At 41.8% G+C, this 21,316-nt stretch overlaps 1 protein-coding gene across 4 annotated transcripts in view; it reads right to left on the bottom strand.

Moving 5' to 3' along the window:
• Positions 1-21,316, bottom strand: part of fancc (FA complementation group C) — a 42,165-nt gene that overhangs the window by 6,049 nt on the left and 14,800 nt on the right. For all 4 annotated transcript variants that reach the window (XM_021606437.3, XM_090237911.1, XM_090237912.1 and 1 more), the window contains 7 exons: positions 6,674-6,781; positions 6,433-6,497; positions 6,177-6,341; positions 5,403-5,559; positions 3,127-3,182; positions 1,618-1,717; positions 862-937 (listed from right to left, as the gene is read on the bottom strand). In XM_021606437.3, coding sequence (XP_021462112.3) covers positions 862-937; positions 1,618-1,717; positions 3,127-3,182; positions 5,403-5,559; positions 6,177-6,341; positions 6,433-6,497; positions 6,674-6,781 — 727 coding nt within the window. The remainder of the gene's footprint in view (positions 1-861; positions 938-1,617; positions 1,718-3,126; positions 3,183-5,402; positions 5,560-6,176; positions 6,342-6,432; positions 6,498-6,673; positions 6,782-21,316) is intronic.

Raw genomic sequence — 21,316 nt, 5'->3', positions numbered from 1 at the left:
AGATGTCAATAAGCCATGCCTGCGGGGTACTTGGGTTTGGCAACACTTTAACATACCTCAGAAAAAAATGGATAGGTGCAGTGAAATGAGTTGTTCTGCGGTGAAATGAGTTGTTTCAGAGGGTCAGCCATAGTAGGTCGGCGGCCCTGGAGCAAATGATGTTAAAGTGCCTCGCTCTAGGGCAGATCGACAGATTTGTCACCGCGTTGGCTCAGGTATTCGAACCAGACCTCTCGGTTACTGGCCCTAACCGCTAAGCTACCTGCCATCCTAGAACATTCAACATACTCATACAGGTATACAGGTATAGCCTAGACTACTCTGGCAGATGTGGATAACTGTATCATTCTGTGATGAAACATTCCCCTACACAAATAGACCAATATCCAAGCGCAGTAGAGATTGATCTTGATCACTTTAAACATTACTGTGATGAAAGCAGATATATTGAGTAAAGGGTAACCAAGGATAACGCTCAGTTACTGATATGATCTTGTGAGTATTGATGATGGAGAGGAATAATGAAAATTAGTAACTACCTTTTTCAAAGTACCATGTAGCCTAGTGGTTAAGAGCGTTGGGCCAGTAACCGAAAGGTCCCTGGTTTGAATCCCCAAGTGGACAAGGTGACAAATCTGCCAATGAGCAAGGCACTTAACCCAAATTGCTCCTGTAAGTCGCTATGGATAAGAGCGTCTGCTAAATTACTCAAATGTAAAAATGTTAATCACTTACTGATTTTAATGTAGCTGTTACACAGATGTTATAAGTAACAGTTATTGATTGGTGAGACACAGAAAGCCATTAATTCACTCAGAGGGTAAAATGATTTACACATAAGAGATCCCACACGCATCCTACCTGAAGGATGGGTCAGCAGAGGGGCCAGTAAGCTCTGGGGTGTGTGTGGGAAGAAGGCCTTCAAGGACACACATTCCTGAAACAAGAGGCGCGCACACACAGGTAAGAGGCAACAGACAAAGTTAACCTATAATACAATGCAGAACATTGTCAGAGCCCTCCAGTCGAGTTAGCAAGACAACAATGCAATATATCTAAAAATCCCAACCTAAAGGCTGTCAAATGAACGTTTTGAAAAACATCAAGGCTTTTCCACTGCTAGAACAGAAAGAGGACAAAAAAGAGTGTGTGTCCTAGAGAACTGACTACACTGTAGATCGTATGGATGAAGGTCCCCTATAGCTGGGCCTAAAGGTGTGGCTGGCTGTACAGTTCAAATAGGGGTGAGCTCTATCTCATGATTTGTAGAAGCTAAGGGAATAGGGGAGAACCTGTGTGTGTGTGTATGTGTGCTTGGTGGTGCAGTATGGGGTGGTATGTAGATTGATGTGTTATTGAGAGTTGAGATGGAGTTCATATACTCAGGTAACACACCCTATAGTCGTGGTTGTAGTCTAGGCAACCTACGACTGTTCTGCCTGCTTAGGACCACAGAAACAGAACCACTAGAATGGGTAGCCCAATTCAAGTCAATGATGCCATTAATGGATGGACTGGCGTTCATTTTGAGTGCACCCATGACTTTACCAGTCAAATTGCCTAGAGTTTCCAAGGCAATTCTATTAATTATATTTCTATGTTTAGGAGCCTCCATACCTGAGGCTGCAGGGCTGCCAGTTCCCTGAGGAAGCAGATGGTGAAGGTGTGGATAAGAGATAGCAGAGTCTGGTTCCCCTCCACCTGCACCAGCATGGACCTACACAGAGCAGAACAGGACAATTAGCCTTTACCAGGAAACTAGGCTTATGACGCACGTCACTACTTCACAGTAGAGGCATTTGAACATAAAGATTTATTTTGATCAAAATGCATTTTCCGGCAGAAATGCCTTCTGGAACATGTGAACATGTGCCTTAATAACAAACATGTATTCCATCCGTATATACAAATAAAATTGTTCAATTACGAGCCTAGTTGGTTTAGCCATGGAAAAAGTCAGGAACCTTCCCGCTAGCCATGATTGACTGAGATAATGGATAGGCTGGACATGCCAGGAGATGAGTTTGTATTGGTCTGCCATGTAGCATGCTTCTATCTATAATGTGAGTTGCTCAGTATATGTTGATAGTCCTTTCTACCGCTCTGTTTCAGAAAGATATAACGTTAGCTATCGAGAACTACAAAAGTTTGACTACTTTAATCAACAACATTGATGCCTTGAATTTAGCAGCGTTTTCGACAGAAAAAAGTGACGGGCTACTTTCTGCACGTGCCACGGTCAGTGTGAACCGGAGAGACTTGACACAACGCTGTCCAAACAAGATGCAGCTACAAACAAATGTTAAATGGTTTCAGTCTACCGTAAAGCGTTCATCCATGAGTCTAGCTACATTTTCAGATATTATAAGTTTCTAATTTAGTCAAAAAGTCATTTTCATTGCAAGTTAAAGTGTTCTGCTAGCTAGCTAGCGAACGTTAGCTTGCTGGCTCGCTAGCTAACATTATGTGTATGATCTGTGTAGTAATATTATTTGAATCAGAAATCCATTTGCATTGATAGTTATAGACTAATGTTAGATAGCTAAATTGAGCCTAGTTGGTTAGCTTTAGCTACCTGCAAATTCATACTACGGCTATGACAATGTTTGTATTGGTAGTAGTATGAGTTGGGATGATTCCAGTTCATTGTTCATCTAGCTAGCTAGCTAGCTAGCTACATGTCTTAAAAGAAGACTCCACTTCTCCAGATGATTACATGACCTATCAAATCCAGGTGTGTCTGGTGGTGACTACGGCCATCTATTGCATTTCATGAATATGTCTAGACAATAGTGACCCATCCACTTAGCTAGATGTGTCTGGGGAAGTTTACAGCTCTTCAGTAGGTGTACAAAAACATTCAAGGGCCATTTTCTCAAAAGTGGGGTTACAAGTTGATCAACTTTCAAAGCTAAATTACTTTCCCATTGTTCCTAAACTGCAGTGTATTATTTACCATTTTGTAGCTCTGAGTCGCTACTTTTATTCAATGTATAAATAAAAATACATCTAAAATCGGGGTGGTCGGTCACATATACACATCAGTGAGTAATCAAATTGTTTACAGTAGGAATATTGTATATCTACTGTATTCACTTGTGTGAATGAAGTGTCCCAATGGCTCACCTGAAGATGTCGTTCACTATTAAGAATATGGAGCCGTGCTGGGAGCAGGCTTTAGGCTGAAACACATACAAACACAAACATGGTTACATGTCAGGAGTCGCCTGTATGGATCAATTCATCTCATACACCACTTGGTGTCACTGTTGCGCCGTCTACCCTCATCAAAATGACACTTGTCCATTTTCATACGCTGTTCCTTACCATTAGTTTACCAATATTCTACTCTCTCTCTTTTCTCTCCATCTCCTAATGCAGCGCGCCATCATGTGTTTTAGATTTAACACGTTTTAAAAACGCCCCTGTGAAAACATTCAACAGCTGCACTGTACATGCGTGCCTCTCTCTCTCCTCGCGTCCTCTCCATGCATCTTTACCCCCAGAACAACCTTAATTATGCTCCCTCCAATCCCTCTCATGGGCTAGAAGGCAGTAAAAACATGCCACCTTCTGTTCCTCTCATAGCAATAACCCTTCATGTAGGAAGACCACATGTCTCTCCTGGGCTTTGATCCTATATGAGAGAGGAAGGGAAGGAGGGAGAAAGAAAGAAAGAGAGCAAAATAATCTGTGGGAAAATGCTGATTGCATATTTCAAACTACCACCATCACTCCAACCTCCATCTCACCCCCCCACCCCTGGGCTCTGGTCAAAAGCAGTGCACTACATAGGGAATAGGGTGCCATTTGGGACACAAAGGTTGGAAGGTAAAAGGTTGGCGAGACCAATGCTAGAGACAGCCCAATTGATGCTCTGCTCCAACCATGGAAGCAGAGAGGCAAGAGTAGTGACACTGCCCTAGCCACTGATCTACGGTCAGTTTTACCTCCCATTCCACCAATGGTTGAGGAAGATTTAGAGAGGATGAGCTGATCCTAGAACTGTGTCTAAACTTGTAGCAGATACTGAATGGGAGGTGGTCTTTGTAAAAGTAACTAGCCCCCTCTAGTGTTCATATTATGTCATTGCATCATCCTACCCAAGACCTACTCCATACACTGGACATCCCATCCTCGGACTCCCATCATCAATCGTGATACATATTTCTCATGCAGTACATCGCCTCTCCTCTGCTCAGTTTAACAAATGAGAGATCAAATATGACAATCCTGGAGCCATATAAAAGGTGTGTGTGCGTGCATGTGTGTGTGATTGAGGGATGATGGTTTCCCCTAGTGAAAACAGATGGGTTTTTAGCGTCCTCCTCCATACATTCCACTAACACTTTAAGGAGGTTCAATTACAGCACGCACCAAACATCCTGTTGTTGGCAGCCTAGCCGGGCCCAGGAAGGCCTTGTGTATTGTTATTGGGGGAGGAAGAGGGAGAAAGAGCTCAAAACAAGAATGTGATACAAATTTTTATTTCCCATTTTTGATTGCAGTTTAAACAACTGAGGGAGAGAGGAGAGCCAGTCAGCTCCTAAGCCTTTCACACACTCACACGTACAAACAAACACGTGGGCGCAGGGGCACACCCACACGGGCACACACACACGGAAACACACACACGGAAACACACACACACACTACATGTCTCCATGATCCAAACAAACAGAAAGGCTAGGTGAAACACAATCTAAGCCTCCCTCGCTGTTAACAAGTTACGAAAGACGCAGCCAACCAGATGCACTCAAACAAACAAAGTCGAAGACGCGTGTGTGTGTGTGTGTGTAAAACGCCAACGTGATAACGACAGGCCAATCAGCAGACGGATGAGGTAGAGTAAATAAACAGATCGAGGCAGGATGGAGAGAGGGATGGAGTGAGGGATGGACGAAGGAGTAGTTTGTGTAAATAAACACACACAGTGCAGAGAGACAGAATTGTTTACAGAAGTCCCCTCTCCCCAACATACCTGATGAGCAGCTTAGATTTAACTCGATATGAGAAGGGGGAGATGGAGAAAGCTGCAGGATTTAAGTACACCTATACTGTAGATGCTGTGCTTTCCTGAGTGTACACTGTAGGGCCCCAATCACTCTCCATCTCGGTAGAGGTAGAATTTGCCCCTGACCACAGATCACAGGAGGCTGCTGAGGGGAGAACGGCTCAGAATAATGGCCCGGAACCATGTGTTTGATATATTTGATACCATTCCGCTCCAGCCATTACCACGAGCCTGTTCTACCCAATTAAGATTCCACCAACCTCCTGTGCCACAGATCTAGGATCATATTACTCTTCCCCTAATTCTCTACTTACCATTTGGGAGGGGGGACATATCTGACCCTGTATCATTGGTTAGAGGTAACTTCTGCCTACTCCAAAATACATACCAGTAGTGAGTGAGTGATGGTGTTCTCTAGGTTGTGCGGTATGCAGGCTGGGTTGGAGAGCACAGAGTCCAGTAGAGACATCACTGCCCCCTCTAGGCTGGCCAGGTTATGGCACCACAGAGACACCACTGCCTGGGCCTCCAGAGACACACACTTTCTGCAACACGCACACACACACACACACATTCACAGTGAAGGTCAGTGAGATGTCAGTCAACAAGATGTACTGAATGAAGCAGTGTGGTTGGCCTGGTGGTGACACTCTTTCAAACCTCAGGGAGTGTGACATCGCGGCATGATTAGTATCGGATATCCCAGACCTTGGAGCAACTTAAGCTAGGCAACGGCACAAGGTCTGGGGAGAATGTCGGCTTCTCTCTGACATTTTAAAAGGGGAAAAACATTTGTTCCCAGGAGGTTGATCTTCAAACAGAACTCTCCCAACAAGTTTGGGTAGGCGGGGTATAAATGCGGGCGGGAATTGTGCTCATCGTTAGCTAGGCAAACAAGCGCATAGGGCAGTGACCTTACCGGTGACGCACTCCCCATTTCCGCTCTCTTGTCTCAACTAACGCCGGAACTTCTACAGAGGTGTAATCTGGAGCATTGGTACATTGCCGAAAGCAACCAGTCTGTCTCGAGAGACTACTGCATGATGGGTTTGTATTCACTAGCATTCTTGTTTTCTACACTTCCAGCTCTCTGGTTCCTTCAAAGCTCCAAACACTGAGGGTTTAAGCCGCTGGAGAATGTTTCCCCACCCTCGGTCCTTACCTGGAGTAGGCGGAGCTTACAGCATCCAGGAAGTCCTGGCTGAGGGCTGCCTTATCGCAGGTCACCGGCCGCTGCAGCAACGCACCAATGAGAGGAGCAGTCTCAGGACATGTGACCAGGGGGACACATGCCACTGATGCAGCAAGAACGCTGTCACACGAACACCTGGGGGAAATGAGGTCACATCAGGGGAACGGAACAGAGCTAGAGTTGGGACAGTGCATGTGGTGGAGAGTAAGAGGAACAGACGCAGTACCTCTGGTTAGGGTCAGCCAAACCGCTGCAGCTCTCCCCAACCTCCTCCACTAGCAACCACACCAACTGACCAGCCAGAAGGACAAGTTACAGTACAGACAGACACACACACACACACATGCATAGACACATATGCGTGCGCACTTACACAACACAACACAGTCAATAAATATTATGAAATATATGACCTTTTAAATAAGATCCTTCATTAAATGTGAAAGAACATCAACAAGCATTCATACCTTTCTTAGAACCTTTACATTGTATTCCTTTGGTGGCAGGCCCATATGTTTCACTAACATATGTGTTGCACTGTCCTCTTCTTCTGTAGCAAGCTGACATAACACATTCTGGGAGGAAAGAAAATGTTCAGTAGGCTCCCACATTAAAAAAATACTACAGTATACTATCGTATGCATTCAAAAGTATTCACTGTGGGGTTTTTTTTATCGACTTTACTGTAGTATTCACTGTAGTATACTGTAGTATTTAGTTAACTATAGTATAAATACTGTAGTAAAATAAAAACTATTATATACTATAGTTATTAATGTAGTGTTTTTGCGGATTGTATTATACTGTAGTATTTACTGTGGTATTTTTGCAGAAATTACTTCAGTATTTACCTACTAAATGTTTAGGAAACCTACTAAATGTTCCATAATATAGGTAGGTAGGACAGGGGTCTGAATGGATAGTTCAGAGCTTCTGCTCTGTTCGATAACCTGTAGGGAAAACAATATGGTCTATACTTGGCATGTAGGTTTCTCACTTATGGCACAAATTGCAATATGGGGAGGGGAATGGGCAGGATACATGCTAATTAAATACTGTAGTATTTACTATAGTTAAAAAAGTGTAGTGTTTTTGCAGATAATACTTTAGTATTTACTATAGTATTTTACAGTATACTACCACATTCTTTAGTAAGTACTACACATGATCGAGGGATACTACAGTGTGTAGTGTAGCATTCTACAGTATACTTCAGTTTACTATATAATTCTATAGTAAGTACTGTAGTATTCTATAATAAACTGGTATTTTTTTCATGTGGGCTAATGATACATTTGACAGTATAAATGACTAACCTGATATAGTGTTTGAGTGTGTCTACAACTTCAAAGCTAATGAGTACATAGCATGATCATATGGTATCATATCATACCAACCACATGTGGACAAGAAAGGCATTCCAGTGGCTACATGAGAGCGCATGTATGGACAACATATGAGCCACTTCAGAAACTAACATTCTTCTACGGGGGCCCTGGTTTTAACAAGCATATTTCAGAGGGGGTCTCCGATAAACCAATAAACCAAACATGTATAAATCAGAGTCACAGAGTGAAAAATAATCTCAGAACTAACACTAGCCCTATCCTCCATTCTAGGTCCTACCTAGTCCTCACTGGACAACACAGGAAAACAACACCGGGGGCCCGTTCAGTAGGCACCAAACAGGAGAAAATACATTGAAACAGAACAAGTAGCCTAAGATCGCAAATGTTCACTGTGTGTATTGAGTTGTGTCTCAAACACACGTTGCCAGTTTGACTTAGCCATCATGCCACAGTCTCATAGACACACAGTGGAGCCCCCCACAGCAGAGACCCCCACAACAGTCTTCCTGTAATGCTGGGGCAAAATAGGAGGATCAGTTTTTCCATTTAGATCACAATGAATAAGACAACATGGAGAGGGGGGCCCCTGATCCTAGAGGCTTGATACATACGGCCCCTTGTCAACTGTACAGTGTAAGGCAGTCTGTGCTGATGCACTGATCTAATGCTAAGCCCTCTCAGATGTGGTAGTGCTGGAAGGGTAAGCCCTAAGTCCAGGCCTTGGTTAGGGTGCTGCTAAAGCTGCTGGTGGTGGTGTGGAGGTCACACTTTCCTCTTTCACCTTTGACCTTTTCACCTGACAACAGTAACTGAGTGAACATTCTGCAGCTATTCACTTTGATCACAGCTACTATATGGTGCATCCTCATGACTGGAGCCTTGAATCCATTCAAAAGTGCAAAAGAGCAACATGAAACACTATGGATCGAGGACTACTGGTGAGTAGCAACTGTAGATTAGTAGAAACGTGTGTGTGTGTGTGTGTGTGTGTGTGTGTGTGTGTGCGTGCGTGCGTGTGTGAGTAGAGAAGACTGGAGATCAGAGACAAGATGTGGGACAAGAGAGGAAACAGAAGATGTGAGATGAAGGAGAGAGAGAGGAAGGGAAGGAGACTGGGGAAGGACTAAGAGCCCTGAAGAGAAAGGCAGCCAGTCAGTCAGTGGGCTCTGTGGTTTCACACACATACAACCCAGGGCTGGGCAGAGTGGGTTTAGTGGGGAGCGCAGAGGAATGGAATGGTGAAGGAGAGAAAGAGAGAGAGGGAAAGAAGGTTCCAGTCAGATTCTCGGATGTGGGACGATGAGGGAGAGGAACAAAATGGATGAGTGGCAAATGTTTGAGTTGTTTTTCTCTTGAAGTCTGTAGTTAAGCTGGTCTTGGGGGCACGGACGTACAGTTGGCGAACAGAAATCACTCCATAAGTCTAAAATTAAGAAAGGAAAAAACAGTGCAAGGACTTGGGCTGGTTTTGATGGGCGATTCTTTGACTGCTGTTAACAATTACACAGTCATGATCGAGTTCTCCAAAACCCCTAAGAGACTGAAGTACTGCCTACGGTGAAATTGGTAGAGGACGAGCAGAAAGGGAGAGAAGGAGAGGAGAGAGAGGGAGAGAAGAGAGAAATCAGATAGTGACAGTGATGTAGTGGTGTCTGGAGAAGTGAGAATACTCTAATTTTGCCCAACATTTTCCAAACAGCCAGCCCAGGGAAAGAAAGGTGCCCTGTGTGAGAAATTCTATTAGAAACAGTGACATACACTCTAAAATGATAAATCCCACATTGGTCTTTCACAATCAGGCCAATCCAAGCGGTACTGTGCAAGTAGGCTAATAGTAGGCCAACTATTGAAATAGATAAATGAGGCTGTCAACTGAGTCAGAAATTCACCAGTTTCAGATTTTTCTACATTTTTTCAGGTTTTCGCTCTCAGTCACACTTTGTTTTTACAGTAAAACAAACAAAAAAAGTATGTTCCAAGTCCACAACAATGCTTAAACCACATCAGGAGACCACTTTTCAGGTCTGGGAAAGAAATCTAAGAATGTTTTTTTTTTTCTACCCTTTACTTCATGTGTGCAGGCACCTAGAACTGTTGGTTGGTTTGCACTGTTTCTGTAGCACATGAGATGGAGATTGCAAAATAAATGGCCACTTGATTGATGCAAATAATCATGATATCATTCTGACAGGTAGGCAGTTTAATAGAGAAGGGTTTTGGGAAAGCCTTTCCATCTACCAGAAGACAAGCAGACCTATCATTAGCATCGCTATATTCTGTTTGAAACCTGGACGTTTTACTTCATATTTTGAGGCATGTCTTACCTTGCTTCAAAGTAGTCTATAGCCACAATCCCTAGGAAGGGATTTTGGAGGCAATTATTTTGATAGACTTCCTCATATGAGTTCTCCTGCTCTAGGCTATTGGTTTTCATTGCCTAGCAGCCAAAAAACATTATCCTAATCATATTAGTAACCCATGATAGTTGTTGCATCTTTAAATCCCCCCTCTCTCTAATGGATATTTCCATCTCTGTCCATAAAACCGCCCCCATTTTAGAAGTGTTTTCCCGGAAATTGCATCATTTAGGATCATTCACGCGTAGGCCTACCACCGTGCGTACATTGCTGCGCCTAAAATGTGCCGAAATAATAGTTTATCAACATTTTAAGCTAAACATTCCGATCTGTTCCATCAGCCCTATTCAGTGATACGCTGTATACCTCCACTATCACTACTTTGATACGTATCAGTGGGGATTAAGAAGTGAGTATACTCAATTCCCACTGGAAAATAAATGGGTATATGGCGTATACCCTCCCACTACACTAATGGATAGTGATGAAGAGAGAATGAGATTAGCTGGACGGCAGGATATAGAGAGTAAGCGGAAGAAAGGATAAGGAGGAGGTGGTGAAATAGATATGGAATAGTACTTTGTTGTCCAAATAGTTACTTTGTCCCTCTCATACTATATGCGACTCGATTCAGGAAACTAGGCGTATATTGCGCGTCACTACTTCACAGGAGAGACAACTGAACGTAAACTTTTTTAATTTTTTTTATAAATATGCGTTTTTTAGCAGAAATGCCTTCTGGAACATGTGCTTAATAACAAAATTGTATGCCATCTGTAAATACGAATACAATTGTTAAATTACGAGCCTAGTTGATTTAGCCACAGAAAAAGACAACAACCTTCCCGCTAGCCATGATTGGCTGATATAATGTGTGGGCTGGCTCCATCAAAAAAAGTAAATGCAGCCTTTAGCTATGTAGCCACCAGCACCCATCAAACACTAGACCCAGTCTGATGTGGAGGAGACAGGGATGGCCGGCTTGGTGCAGAAGGAAGGCAGAGAAGAAACGATGAGATGGAGAGAAGGAGAGGGGGTCCCATAATGAGAGAGTTGTGATACACTGGGGCTCCAGAGCACTGCCACTCCTCCCTTTCCCTTCACCACTTCACACAGCACCAAATGCTGGGCTCACACACACAGAGACGACCCAAAGTTTCTGATTTAATAACATGCTGATAATAATAACTTTATTTGTAAAAACCAAAGAAATGTTCATACATTAGGCTCAAAGCGCTAATTTAGACGATGCCTTGGAGCCATACGAGCAGCTGATCAGTGTTAGCTAGGGCCTTTACAGACACAGAGACTGGGTGGCTAGAGCCTATACAGACACAGAGACTGGGTGGCTAGAGCCTTTACAGACACAGAGACTGGGTGGCTAGAGCCTATACAGACACAGAGACTGGGTGGCTAGAGCCTTTACAGACACAGAGACTGGGTGGCTAGAGCCTATACAGACACAGAGACTGGGTGGCTAGAGCCTTTACAGACACAGAGACAACAACAACGACGCCAGAGACATGGAGAGAGAGAAAGAAAGAGAGAGAAAGAGCGAGAAGAGAGCTAACAGAAAGCAGGCCTGCATTCCAGGCCAGATGGCATAAGACATAGCATCACAAGGATGAATGATTCTAGTTCTGGTTCCAGTCAGACTCTACTGAATGATTCTAGATCTGGTTCCAGTCAGACTCTACTGAATGGTTCTGGTTCCAGACAGACTCTACTGAATGGTTCTGGTTCCAGTCAGACTCTACTGAATGGTTCTGGTTCCAGTCAGACTCTACTGGGTGGTTCTGGTTCTGGTTCCAGTCAGACTCTACTGGATGTTACTGGTTCTGGTTCCAGTCAGACTCTACTGGAGGTTCTAGTTCTAGTCAGCTGTGTGACTGTCACTCTCCATCTAACACAACCACTTTTCTGTCTCTAACGATTACAAAACTATTGAAGACATACAAGGTCTTTCCCTCACTCTCTTTCTCACATTATAAGTCATGAGTGGCTGAAGAAAAAGGCTGTGCGCTATGTGAGAAAGTACTGTAAGGCAACAAATCATGCCTTCACCACACACACACGCACACGCCTCTCACCCCACTTCCCCTCTTATAGGTCAAAAAACATCTGGCAAATTAAAAGTTTACTTTAAAAGCACTGTTTTAATTAGCGAGACATTTTATTAGATGAAAAATTAATCAAAAGAATACACACACACATTTAAATCTGGAAAATGTGAAGGTTCAGTATTGTTTATGGTAAGCCATCTGTGTGAACTCTGTGAAAGTTGAAAACCCTCGAATCCTTTCTTCTTCCTTCTCTCGCTCTTTCTCTAAAAACACACTGTACATTCAGGTTAAAAGAAGGAGTAACTAGAGCTGATATAAGTTCTGCCTTTCATCTATTCTAAGGGTGAAAATTCATGCTGAAGCCATTTCATTTGCTTTTCAAAACACGTTTTAGGGTTTGGGGAACAAAGGCTTGCACTAACCCAGAGACTCAAACACATTAATAAGCCATTTCTTATTTGGGAAGAAATGGACTACAGGCAAGAAAAGTCCTGTTGAAAATACATTTTACCAAAAATCACTTCAATAGGCTTAGAAGAGTCAAAGTTATGGAGCGATTTAAGTGCCAAAATAAACTATATTTGAATTCAGTATTTTTTAAATTTGTATTTAGATATTGAATTTGAATTCATAAATGAACTTATATTTCATGATTTGAAACTGAATTGAATAAATTGAATTCCATTTCAATTTAATAGAAAATTCAAATTCTATATTTCAAATACAGTACCAGTCAAAAGTCTGGACACACAAACTCATTCCAGAGTTGTTTTTTATTTTTTACTATGTTCTACATTGTAGAATAATAGTGAAGACATCAAAACTAATGAAATAACACATATGATATCATGTAGTAACCAAAAAAAAGTGTTACAAAATGTAAATATGTTTTATATTTGAGATTCTTCAAAGTAGCCACCCTTTGCCTCGATGACAGCTTTGAGCACTCTTGGCGTTCTCTCAACCAGCTTCATGACGTAGTCGCCTGAAATGCTTTTCTAACAGTCTTGAAGGAGTTCCCAGATATGCTGAGGACTTGTTGGCTGCTTCTCTGAAACTCTTCCAATCCAAATCATCCCAAACCATCTCAATTGGGTTGAGGTCGGGTGATTGTGGAGGCCGGGTCATCTGATGCAGCACTCCATCACTCTCCTTCTTGGTCAAATAGCCTTTACACAGCCTGGAGGTGTGTTTTGGTTCATTGTCCTGTTGAAAACCCAATGATAGTGGGACTAAGAGCAAACCAGATGGAATGGCGTATCGCTGCAGAATGCTGTGGTAGCCATGCTGGTTAAGTGTGCCTTGAATTCTAAATAAATCATTGACAGTGTCACCAGTAAAGCATCCTCCATGCTTCACAGTGGGAACCATACATGCGGAGATCATCCATTCACCTACTCTGTATCTCACAAAGTCACGGCGGTTGGAACCAAAAATCTCACATTTGGACTCATCAGACCAAAGGACAGATTTCCACTGGTCTAATGTCCATTGCTCGTGTTTCTTGGCCCAAGCAAGTCTCATCTTCTTATTGGTGTCCTTCAGTAGTGGTTTCTTTGCAGCAATTCAAACATGAAGGCCTGATTAATGCAGTCTCCTCTGAACAGTTGATGTTGAGATGTGTCTGTGAAGCATTTATTTTGGCTGCAATCTGAGGTGCAGTTAACGATAATTAACTTATCCTCTGCAGCAGAGGTAACTCTGGGTCTTCCTTTCCTGTGGTGGTCTTCATGAAAGCCATTTTCATCATAGTGGTTGATGGTTTACGACTGCATTTGAGGAAACTTTCCAGATTGACTGACCTTAATTTCTTAAATTAATGATGGACTGTCGTTTCTCTTTGGTTATTTGAGCTGTTCTTGCCATTATATGGACTTGGTCTTTTACCAAATCTTCTGTATACCACCCCTACCTTGTCACAACACAACTGATTGGCTCAAATGCATTAAGAAGGAAAGAAATTCCACAAATTCAGTTTTAACAAGGCACACCTGTTAATTGAAATGCATTCCAGGTGACTACCTCATGAAGCTGGTTGAGAGAATGCCAAGAGCATGCAAAGCTGTCATCAAGGCAAAGGGTGGCTACTTTGAAGAATATCTTATATAATTGGATTTGTTTAACACTTTTTTGGTTACTACATGATTCCATGTGTTATTTCATAGTTTTGATGTCTTCACTATTATTCTACAATGTAGAAAACAGTAAAAATAAAGAAAAACCCTGGAATGAGTAGGTGTGTCCAAACTTTTGACTGGTACTGTATACACAGTTTCAATATGGTAAATATTGCATTCATTGTATGTGTATCAAGTTTACAAACTATCATTTGAAGTTTACCAAAGTTACATATATTATATGACCGACCGGCTCAATTCGATCTTATCCAGCAAAATTTGCAATTGTATTTTTTACATTGGATAAAAGTAGAGAAAATGGTGTATCATACACTACAGTTGAGAAACAATGGGAAAGTAATTCTGCTTTGAAAGTTGATAAACTTGTAACCTCACTTTTAAACTTCTCAGATGCATTCAGATGAAGTTTTGAAATTCAGTTCTCTAAATTCAGATTCAAAAACATCCTGGTACTTTGCCAGCAAGGAATGCTAGAAGAGAACAGAAAGAATCAAACACTCGCTGTGTTAAACAGGGTTCTAGCGGTTTCTGAAGCCAATGTTGAATTTATTTTTCTTCCTATGAATTTTGTTCTAGCATTTGAACCGTTTGGGCTAGAAGTTATTATGACACCATTCCTGAAAGCTAAGAATCTCTGAAACATGATCGTGCCTTCTGTTCCCTTCTATGATGCTCACAGGACGTGCAGAAGGTAGTGTGAAAAACCCAGCAATTTGCCCCCCATAGCAAAATATACTGAACAAAAATAAACGCAACATGTAACAATTTCAACAATTTTACTGAGTTACAGTTCATGTAAGGAAATCAGTCAATTGAAATAAATTCATTAGGCCCTAATCTACTGATTTCACGACTGCGCGGGCCGTAGCCACACTTGGTTTTTCCCCACAAAAGGGCTTTATTACAGACAGAAATACTCCTTAGTTTCATCAGCTGTCCGGGTGGCTGGTTTCAGATGACCCTGCAGGTGGAGAAGCCGGATGTGAAGGTCCTGGGCTGGCATGGTTACACATGGTCTGTGGTTGGACGTACTGTGAGGCCGGTTGGTCGAAGTGCCAAATTCTCTAAAACGATGTTGGAGGCGGCTTATGGTAAAGATATTAATATTCAATTCTCTGGCAACAGCCCTGGTGGAATTCCTGCAGTCAGCATGCCAATTGCATGCTCCCTGAAAACTTGAGACATCTGTGGCATTGTGTTATGTGACAAAAACTGCACATTTTAAAGTGGCCTTTTATTGTCCCCAGCACAAGGTGTACCTGTGTAATGATCATGTACACCACCTGTGAAGTGGATGGATTATCTTGGCAAAGGAGAAATACTCCCTAACAGGGATATAAACAAATTTGTGCACAAAATAGAGAAATAAGCTTCTTGTGCATATGGAATATTTTTGGGATCTTTTATTTCAGCTCATGAAACATGTTGCATTTATATTGTTGTTCAGCATAGTTTAATAGCCCTGTCATAGCCCTTCTACGGATAGCATTACTCCTCCCTATTTAATCTTGCTCTGGTGACTGACTGGGTTCAAACCAGGTCTCTTTAATGTCACAAGACTGTTAGCCCACTTACCTAAAGTTCCAGGGGTTGCATTAACCCAAAATTCATAATTTTTCACAAAACATTTATTAGCACAAAATGTTTTGGGTGTTGCATTCTGAAAATGCAGGTGTATTGACAATTCCATTTTTATATATATTTATATATATATATTTTTTTAAAGACTTGATTATCCGAAACATCTCCTCAATCCTCCAAACCACTTGCTCTCTCTCTGACTGTCTGCAGGGAGGATGTAGGCTATGTGACGGGAGTCTGTGTCAGTGGAATTTGTGACGTGTTCCCAGCACACACTCAGCTAGCGGCCCTTGCTGAGGTCCTCCTTGTGTCCAGTGTTCCCGCTGAATTCTAACTCAAGAAATTCTCCCACATTGGCATTGATCACCAAGAGGTTCTAATGAGAATTTAAATGGGGGCACCAGAGTCCCGAAATTGACTTTGCTAGGGCTCGCACCATTTTTGACCAGGGTGCAGAAAGGAGAAAATAGACAGCAGAGGGAGAGAGATGAGGAAGTAAGATTGTCAAATTTGTTCACTTGGCCTATGTGGCCGTTTTCATGCCAGTGTGTTTGCTAAAGTTCGAACCAGACCTCAATTATTTGTTACATGTAGTTACAATGAAGAACGTGTGTTGCGAGCTTGTAATTTTTCCAACCCACCTATAGCGTTCGTATTTCATCAACACTGTCGAGGAGGCTATATAGCATATTACAGCCATCCTATCATTCCGATTAATGATTATTACGTGTGATTATAATGACATGGGGTAAAGAAAACTGTGTTTTCACATTGCACCGATCTTGAACTGACCAGTAGGAGATCAGGAAGTTAATGTAAAGGACGACACGCTGCTTGGTTCAGGGTTCATACACATTTTGAAAGATGGAATTATGACTTTTCACCAAATTTCCACGACCAACAATTGCTGGTGTCTCAACACTGGAATACTGCTCTCAGATCCCATGTTCCATCCCCTGTCATTGAGCAAGACACTTAACCCCCCAAAGTAGAATACCTGTTAGGCAACTGTGTAAAACACATGTGGTCAACCCTCAGTCTGGAGAGATACTGGGTGTGCAGGCTTCTAATCAAGCCCTGCTCAAACACATCGGTCAGTTTATCAAGGTTCGATTGAGCAGCTCATTTCTAAATTGTGGTTTGTTAGAGGGGTTAGGAATAAAAGCCTGCACACCCAGTAGCTCTCCTGGAGGATGGACCACCCTTGATGTGAAACATTACAACCAAATACGTTTTATGCCTTTTTGAAATAATTCACTCATTCAATATATTAAAGATAAATGGCTATGGTAGGCTACACATTTTTTTATTGAGCTGAGGCAAGCCCACACATTGTCTTCAATCATATTCATCACTGTTAGAACAATGAGACAAATATTTCACCAGATGTATAAATGTGAAGCATCCGTTTGGCGTTTCCACTTATTTACATGACATTTTAGTCGCTCTTATCCAGAGCGACTTACAGTAGGATACATTTTCATACAATTTTTTTATCGTACTTGTCCCCCGTGGGAATCGAACCCCCAACCCTGGCATTGCAAGCACCATGCTCTACCAACTGAGCCACACGGGACATAATATGGTATTGATATGGTAGTTAGAGGAAGTCCAGTGGTCAGCAGTTGTTGAAGATGGATGTTGGCAGACATTCTGCAAATTCTCTCATCGATGAAAACATTTGATCGCAATACAGTTCTCTGTTACCAAAACTAGAATCGGTTAAGAACAGAGTGGACTAAGTTTTGTAGACGTTTCCAAAACGGTGTTGTTTAGGAGTGCAAAGTCTAATTGAGTTATTGCACACGTGTACTTCACAGAGTAGGTGTTCCCTAATGGAAATATGCTAATTAATGCTAGAACGTGTCAATAGTATCTCGCTAGCTTGGCTTGGCCCACCCCATTATTGCTTGTTCTGCCCACTGACTCATTTGTTCCCATTGGAAAGGACAGGCTGTCGTCTATCTTCGGTTAGTTATACACATTTTTTGTATTTATATTAGAAGTGTTTAGTTTGCAGGCTGACTAGCATTGAGTTACAGTGCCTTCAGAAAATATTCATACCCCTTGACTTATTACAGATGTTGTTGTGTTACAGCCTGATTTTCAAAATGGATTACATTTATATTTTCTCTGACCCATCTAGACACAATACCCCAGAATGACAAAGTGTAAACATGTTTTTAGACATTTTTGCAAATTTATCGAAAATTAAATACAGAAATATCTAATTTACATATGTATTCACTCCCCTGAGTCAATACTTTGTAGAAGCACCTTTGGCAGTGATTACAGCTATAAGTCTTTCTGGGTAAGTCCCTAAGAACTTTCTACACCTGGATTGTGCAATATTTGCCCATTGATCTTTTAAAAAAATTCTTCAAGATCTGTCAACCATTTTCAGGTCTTACCATAGATTTTCAGGATAGATTTATGTCAAAACTGTAACTCTGCCACTCAGGAAGATTCACTGTCTTCTTAGTAAGCAACTCCAGTGTATATTTCGCTTTGTGTTTTAGGTTATTGTCCTGCTGAAAGGTGAATTCATCTCCCAGTGTCTGGTGGAAAGCAGACTGAACCAGGTTTTCCTCTAGGATTTTGCCTGTCCTTAGCTCCATTACGTTTCTTTTTTATCCTGAAAAACTCCCCAGTCCTTACCGATTACAAGCATATCCATAACATGATTCAGCCACAACTATGTTTGAAAGATGGAGAGTGGTACTCAGGAGAGTGTTGTATTGGATTTGCCCTGAACATAACACGTTGTATTCAGGACAAAAAGTGAATTGCTTTGCCACATTTTTTGCAGTATTACTTTAGTGTCTTTATATTTTTATTCTGTACAGGCTCCCATCGTTTCACTCTATCAATTAGGTTAGTAATGTGGAGTAATTACAATGTTTTTGATCCATCCTCAGTTCTCCTATCACAGACATTAAACTCTGTATTGCGAGGCATTGGAAAACCTCCCTGTCCTTCATGGTTCAATCTGTGTTTGAAATTCACTGCTCGACTGAGAAACCTTACAGATAATTGTATGTGTGGGGTAGAGATGAGGTAGTCATTCAAAAATCATGTTAAACACTATTGCACACAGAGTGAACCCATGCAACTTATTATGGTGACGTAAGACATTTTTAATCCTGAACTTATTTAGGCTTGCCATAACAAAGGGTTTGAACCCCTCCTGTGTTGTCTTGGCCATGTTCTTAGGGTCGTTGTCCTGTTGGAAGGTGAACCTTCGTCCCAGTCTTGAGGTCCTGAGCGCTCTGGAGCAGGTTTTCATCAAGGATCTCTCTGTTCTTGGCTCCGTTCATCTTTCCCTCAATCCTGACTAGTCTCCCAGTCCCTGCCGCTGAAACACATCCCCACAGTATGATGCTGCCACCACCATGCTTCGCCGTAGGGATGGTGCCAGGTTTCCTCCAGACGCGACACGTCAATCAATCTTGGTTTCATTAGAGCAGAGAATCTTGTTTCTCATCGTCTGAGAGAGTCCTTTAGGTGGCTTTTGGCAAACTCCAAGCAGGCCGGAGTGGCTTCCTTCTGGCCATTCTACCATAAAGGCCAGATTGGTGGAGTGCTGCAGAGATGGTTGTCCTTCTGGAAGGTTCTCCCATCTCCACAGTGGAACTCTGGAGCTCTGTCAGAGTGACCATCGAGTTCTTGGTCACCTCTCCGACAAAGGTTTTTCTCCCCCAATTGCTCAGTTTGGTCGGGCAGCCAGCTCTAGGAAGAGTCTTGGTGGTTCCAAACTTCTTCCATTTAAGAATGGAGGCCAGTGTGTTCTTGGGGACCTTCAATGCTGCAGAAATTGTTTGGTACCCTCACCAGATCTGTGCCTCAACACAATCTACGGAGCTCTACGGACAATTCATTTGACATCAAGGCTTGTTTTTTTTCCTCTGAAATGCACTGTCAACTGTGGGACCTTATATAGTCAGGTGTGTGCCCTTCCAAATCATGTCCAGTCAATTGAATTTACCACAGGTGGACTCCAATCATGTTGTAGAAACATCTCAAGGATGATCAATGGAAACAGGATGCACCTGAGCTCAATTTCGAGTCTCATAGGAAAGGGTCTGTATACTTATGTAAGTAAAGAAGGTACTTTTTTTTTTTTCAGTTAAAAAAAAAAGCCGTTCAAACATTTCTGAAAATGTGTTTTTGCTTTGTCATTATGGGGTATTGTGCGTAGGTGGAGGGGATTTAAAAAAAATCAATTTTAGAATAAGGCTGTAGCGTAACAAAATGTGGAAAAAGTGAAGGGGGCTGAATACTTTCCGAATGCACTGTACATTTCCCCTAATGTTATTAGACTACCTCTTTTTTCTTTCTCGATTGTTACTTAATTTCTTCCTTGCTTTCAACAGTTAAATTAAATCATTTCAGTTGTCCTTATCGTCATCGTTGAATAATAAAGGACTAGAATTAGATGCAGAGGCTTTCTTCTCTTCACAAAGGTTGAAAGGTTATGGGTGTGAATGAATAACTGCTATAGCCTACCGCCATCGCGCATTCGCTCTTCTTTCAAACTACCCGTGAGTTCTATTGGCTGCTGTATTTAACATTCAGCAAACAAGAGCTTGTGTCCCTCTTCAAATAATCTATTGGTATAAGAAATGCACAACAAAAAATATCCAGCAAGCTATTCTAGTCTTGCTTTTCCAGCATGGGACTCCAAGAGCTCAGGAAAGTTTTTTAAGGAGAGAGGCCAGCAGACAGGTGCGTGCATATTGCGCAAGAGACAAAGGCTATAAATTAGAAGCTTATTATACATAACCCATCATTAATTAGCTAAATATAAGGCTAATACTGCATTGACTATTACCTGAAAGAGGTAGGCTAGGACATCTATCGGGCTAAATAAAGTATCAATCTAGAACTGGATGATGTATTTTGGATGCAATTTGAATTGGTGGAGAGAGAGAAAGACTGCGAAAGTGCGCTCATGCGTGCACCGATTTAAAAAGAAACAATATTCGAGTGATAGGCTGTTTTAAAACTCTGCAGCTGCAATAAAACATTTTTTTTTTTTTCTCTTTAAAATTACAAAATAAAGGTGACCCCCGAAAGCCAGACGGACATGGGTAAATTAAGACACACATTCGGCCTTTATATTACTGTAGTACAGCCTATGCTACGAAAATAAGTTACCATGGTGAGATGGTTGGTCTACATGCATTGAGAACTGAGAACACACACCCTAACACACGCACTCTACACAAACATTACAATATTGTAGTATAAATAAATGTAAGTATTACAAATAAATTGTATATTGTAAATGTGTAATAAGAGTAAATATGTAATTTTTGTACAATATATTGTTGTGTTTTTGATAAAGGCTGTTGTTTTGTTGTGATGTAATTGTTTTAATCCTGTTTGGACCCCAGGAAGAGTAGCTGCTGCTGCCTTGGCTATTGAGGATCCTAATAAATACTAAATATCGCTTCCCCCTATTTCAGCTCATATTGAGACTCGAACTCAGGACCTCTGCCCCGAAAACACTGTCAGAGCTAGGAACATAAGCATTTCGCTACACCCTCAATAACATCTGCAAAATATGTGTACACAACCAATTACATTTGATTTGATATTTATCACAATGAAACGGATACA

The sequence above is a fragment of the Oncorhynchus mykiss genome, chromosome 6, assembly GCF_057628025.1.
Source record: "Oncorhynchus mykiss isolate SJ-2025 chromosome 6, ASM5762802v1, whole genome shotgun sequence".
NCBI classification, from domain to species: domain Eukaryota; kingdom Metazoa; phylum Chordata; class Actinopteri; order Salmoniformes; family Salmonidae; genus Oncorhynchus; species Oncorhynchus mykiss.
The sequence above is the reverse complement of the archived record's forward strand: the minus strand, read 5'-3'. Positions and strand labels throughout refer to the sequence as shown.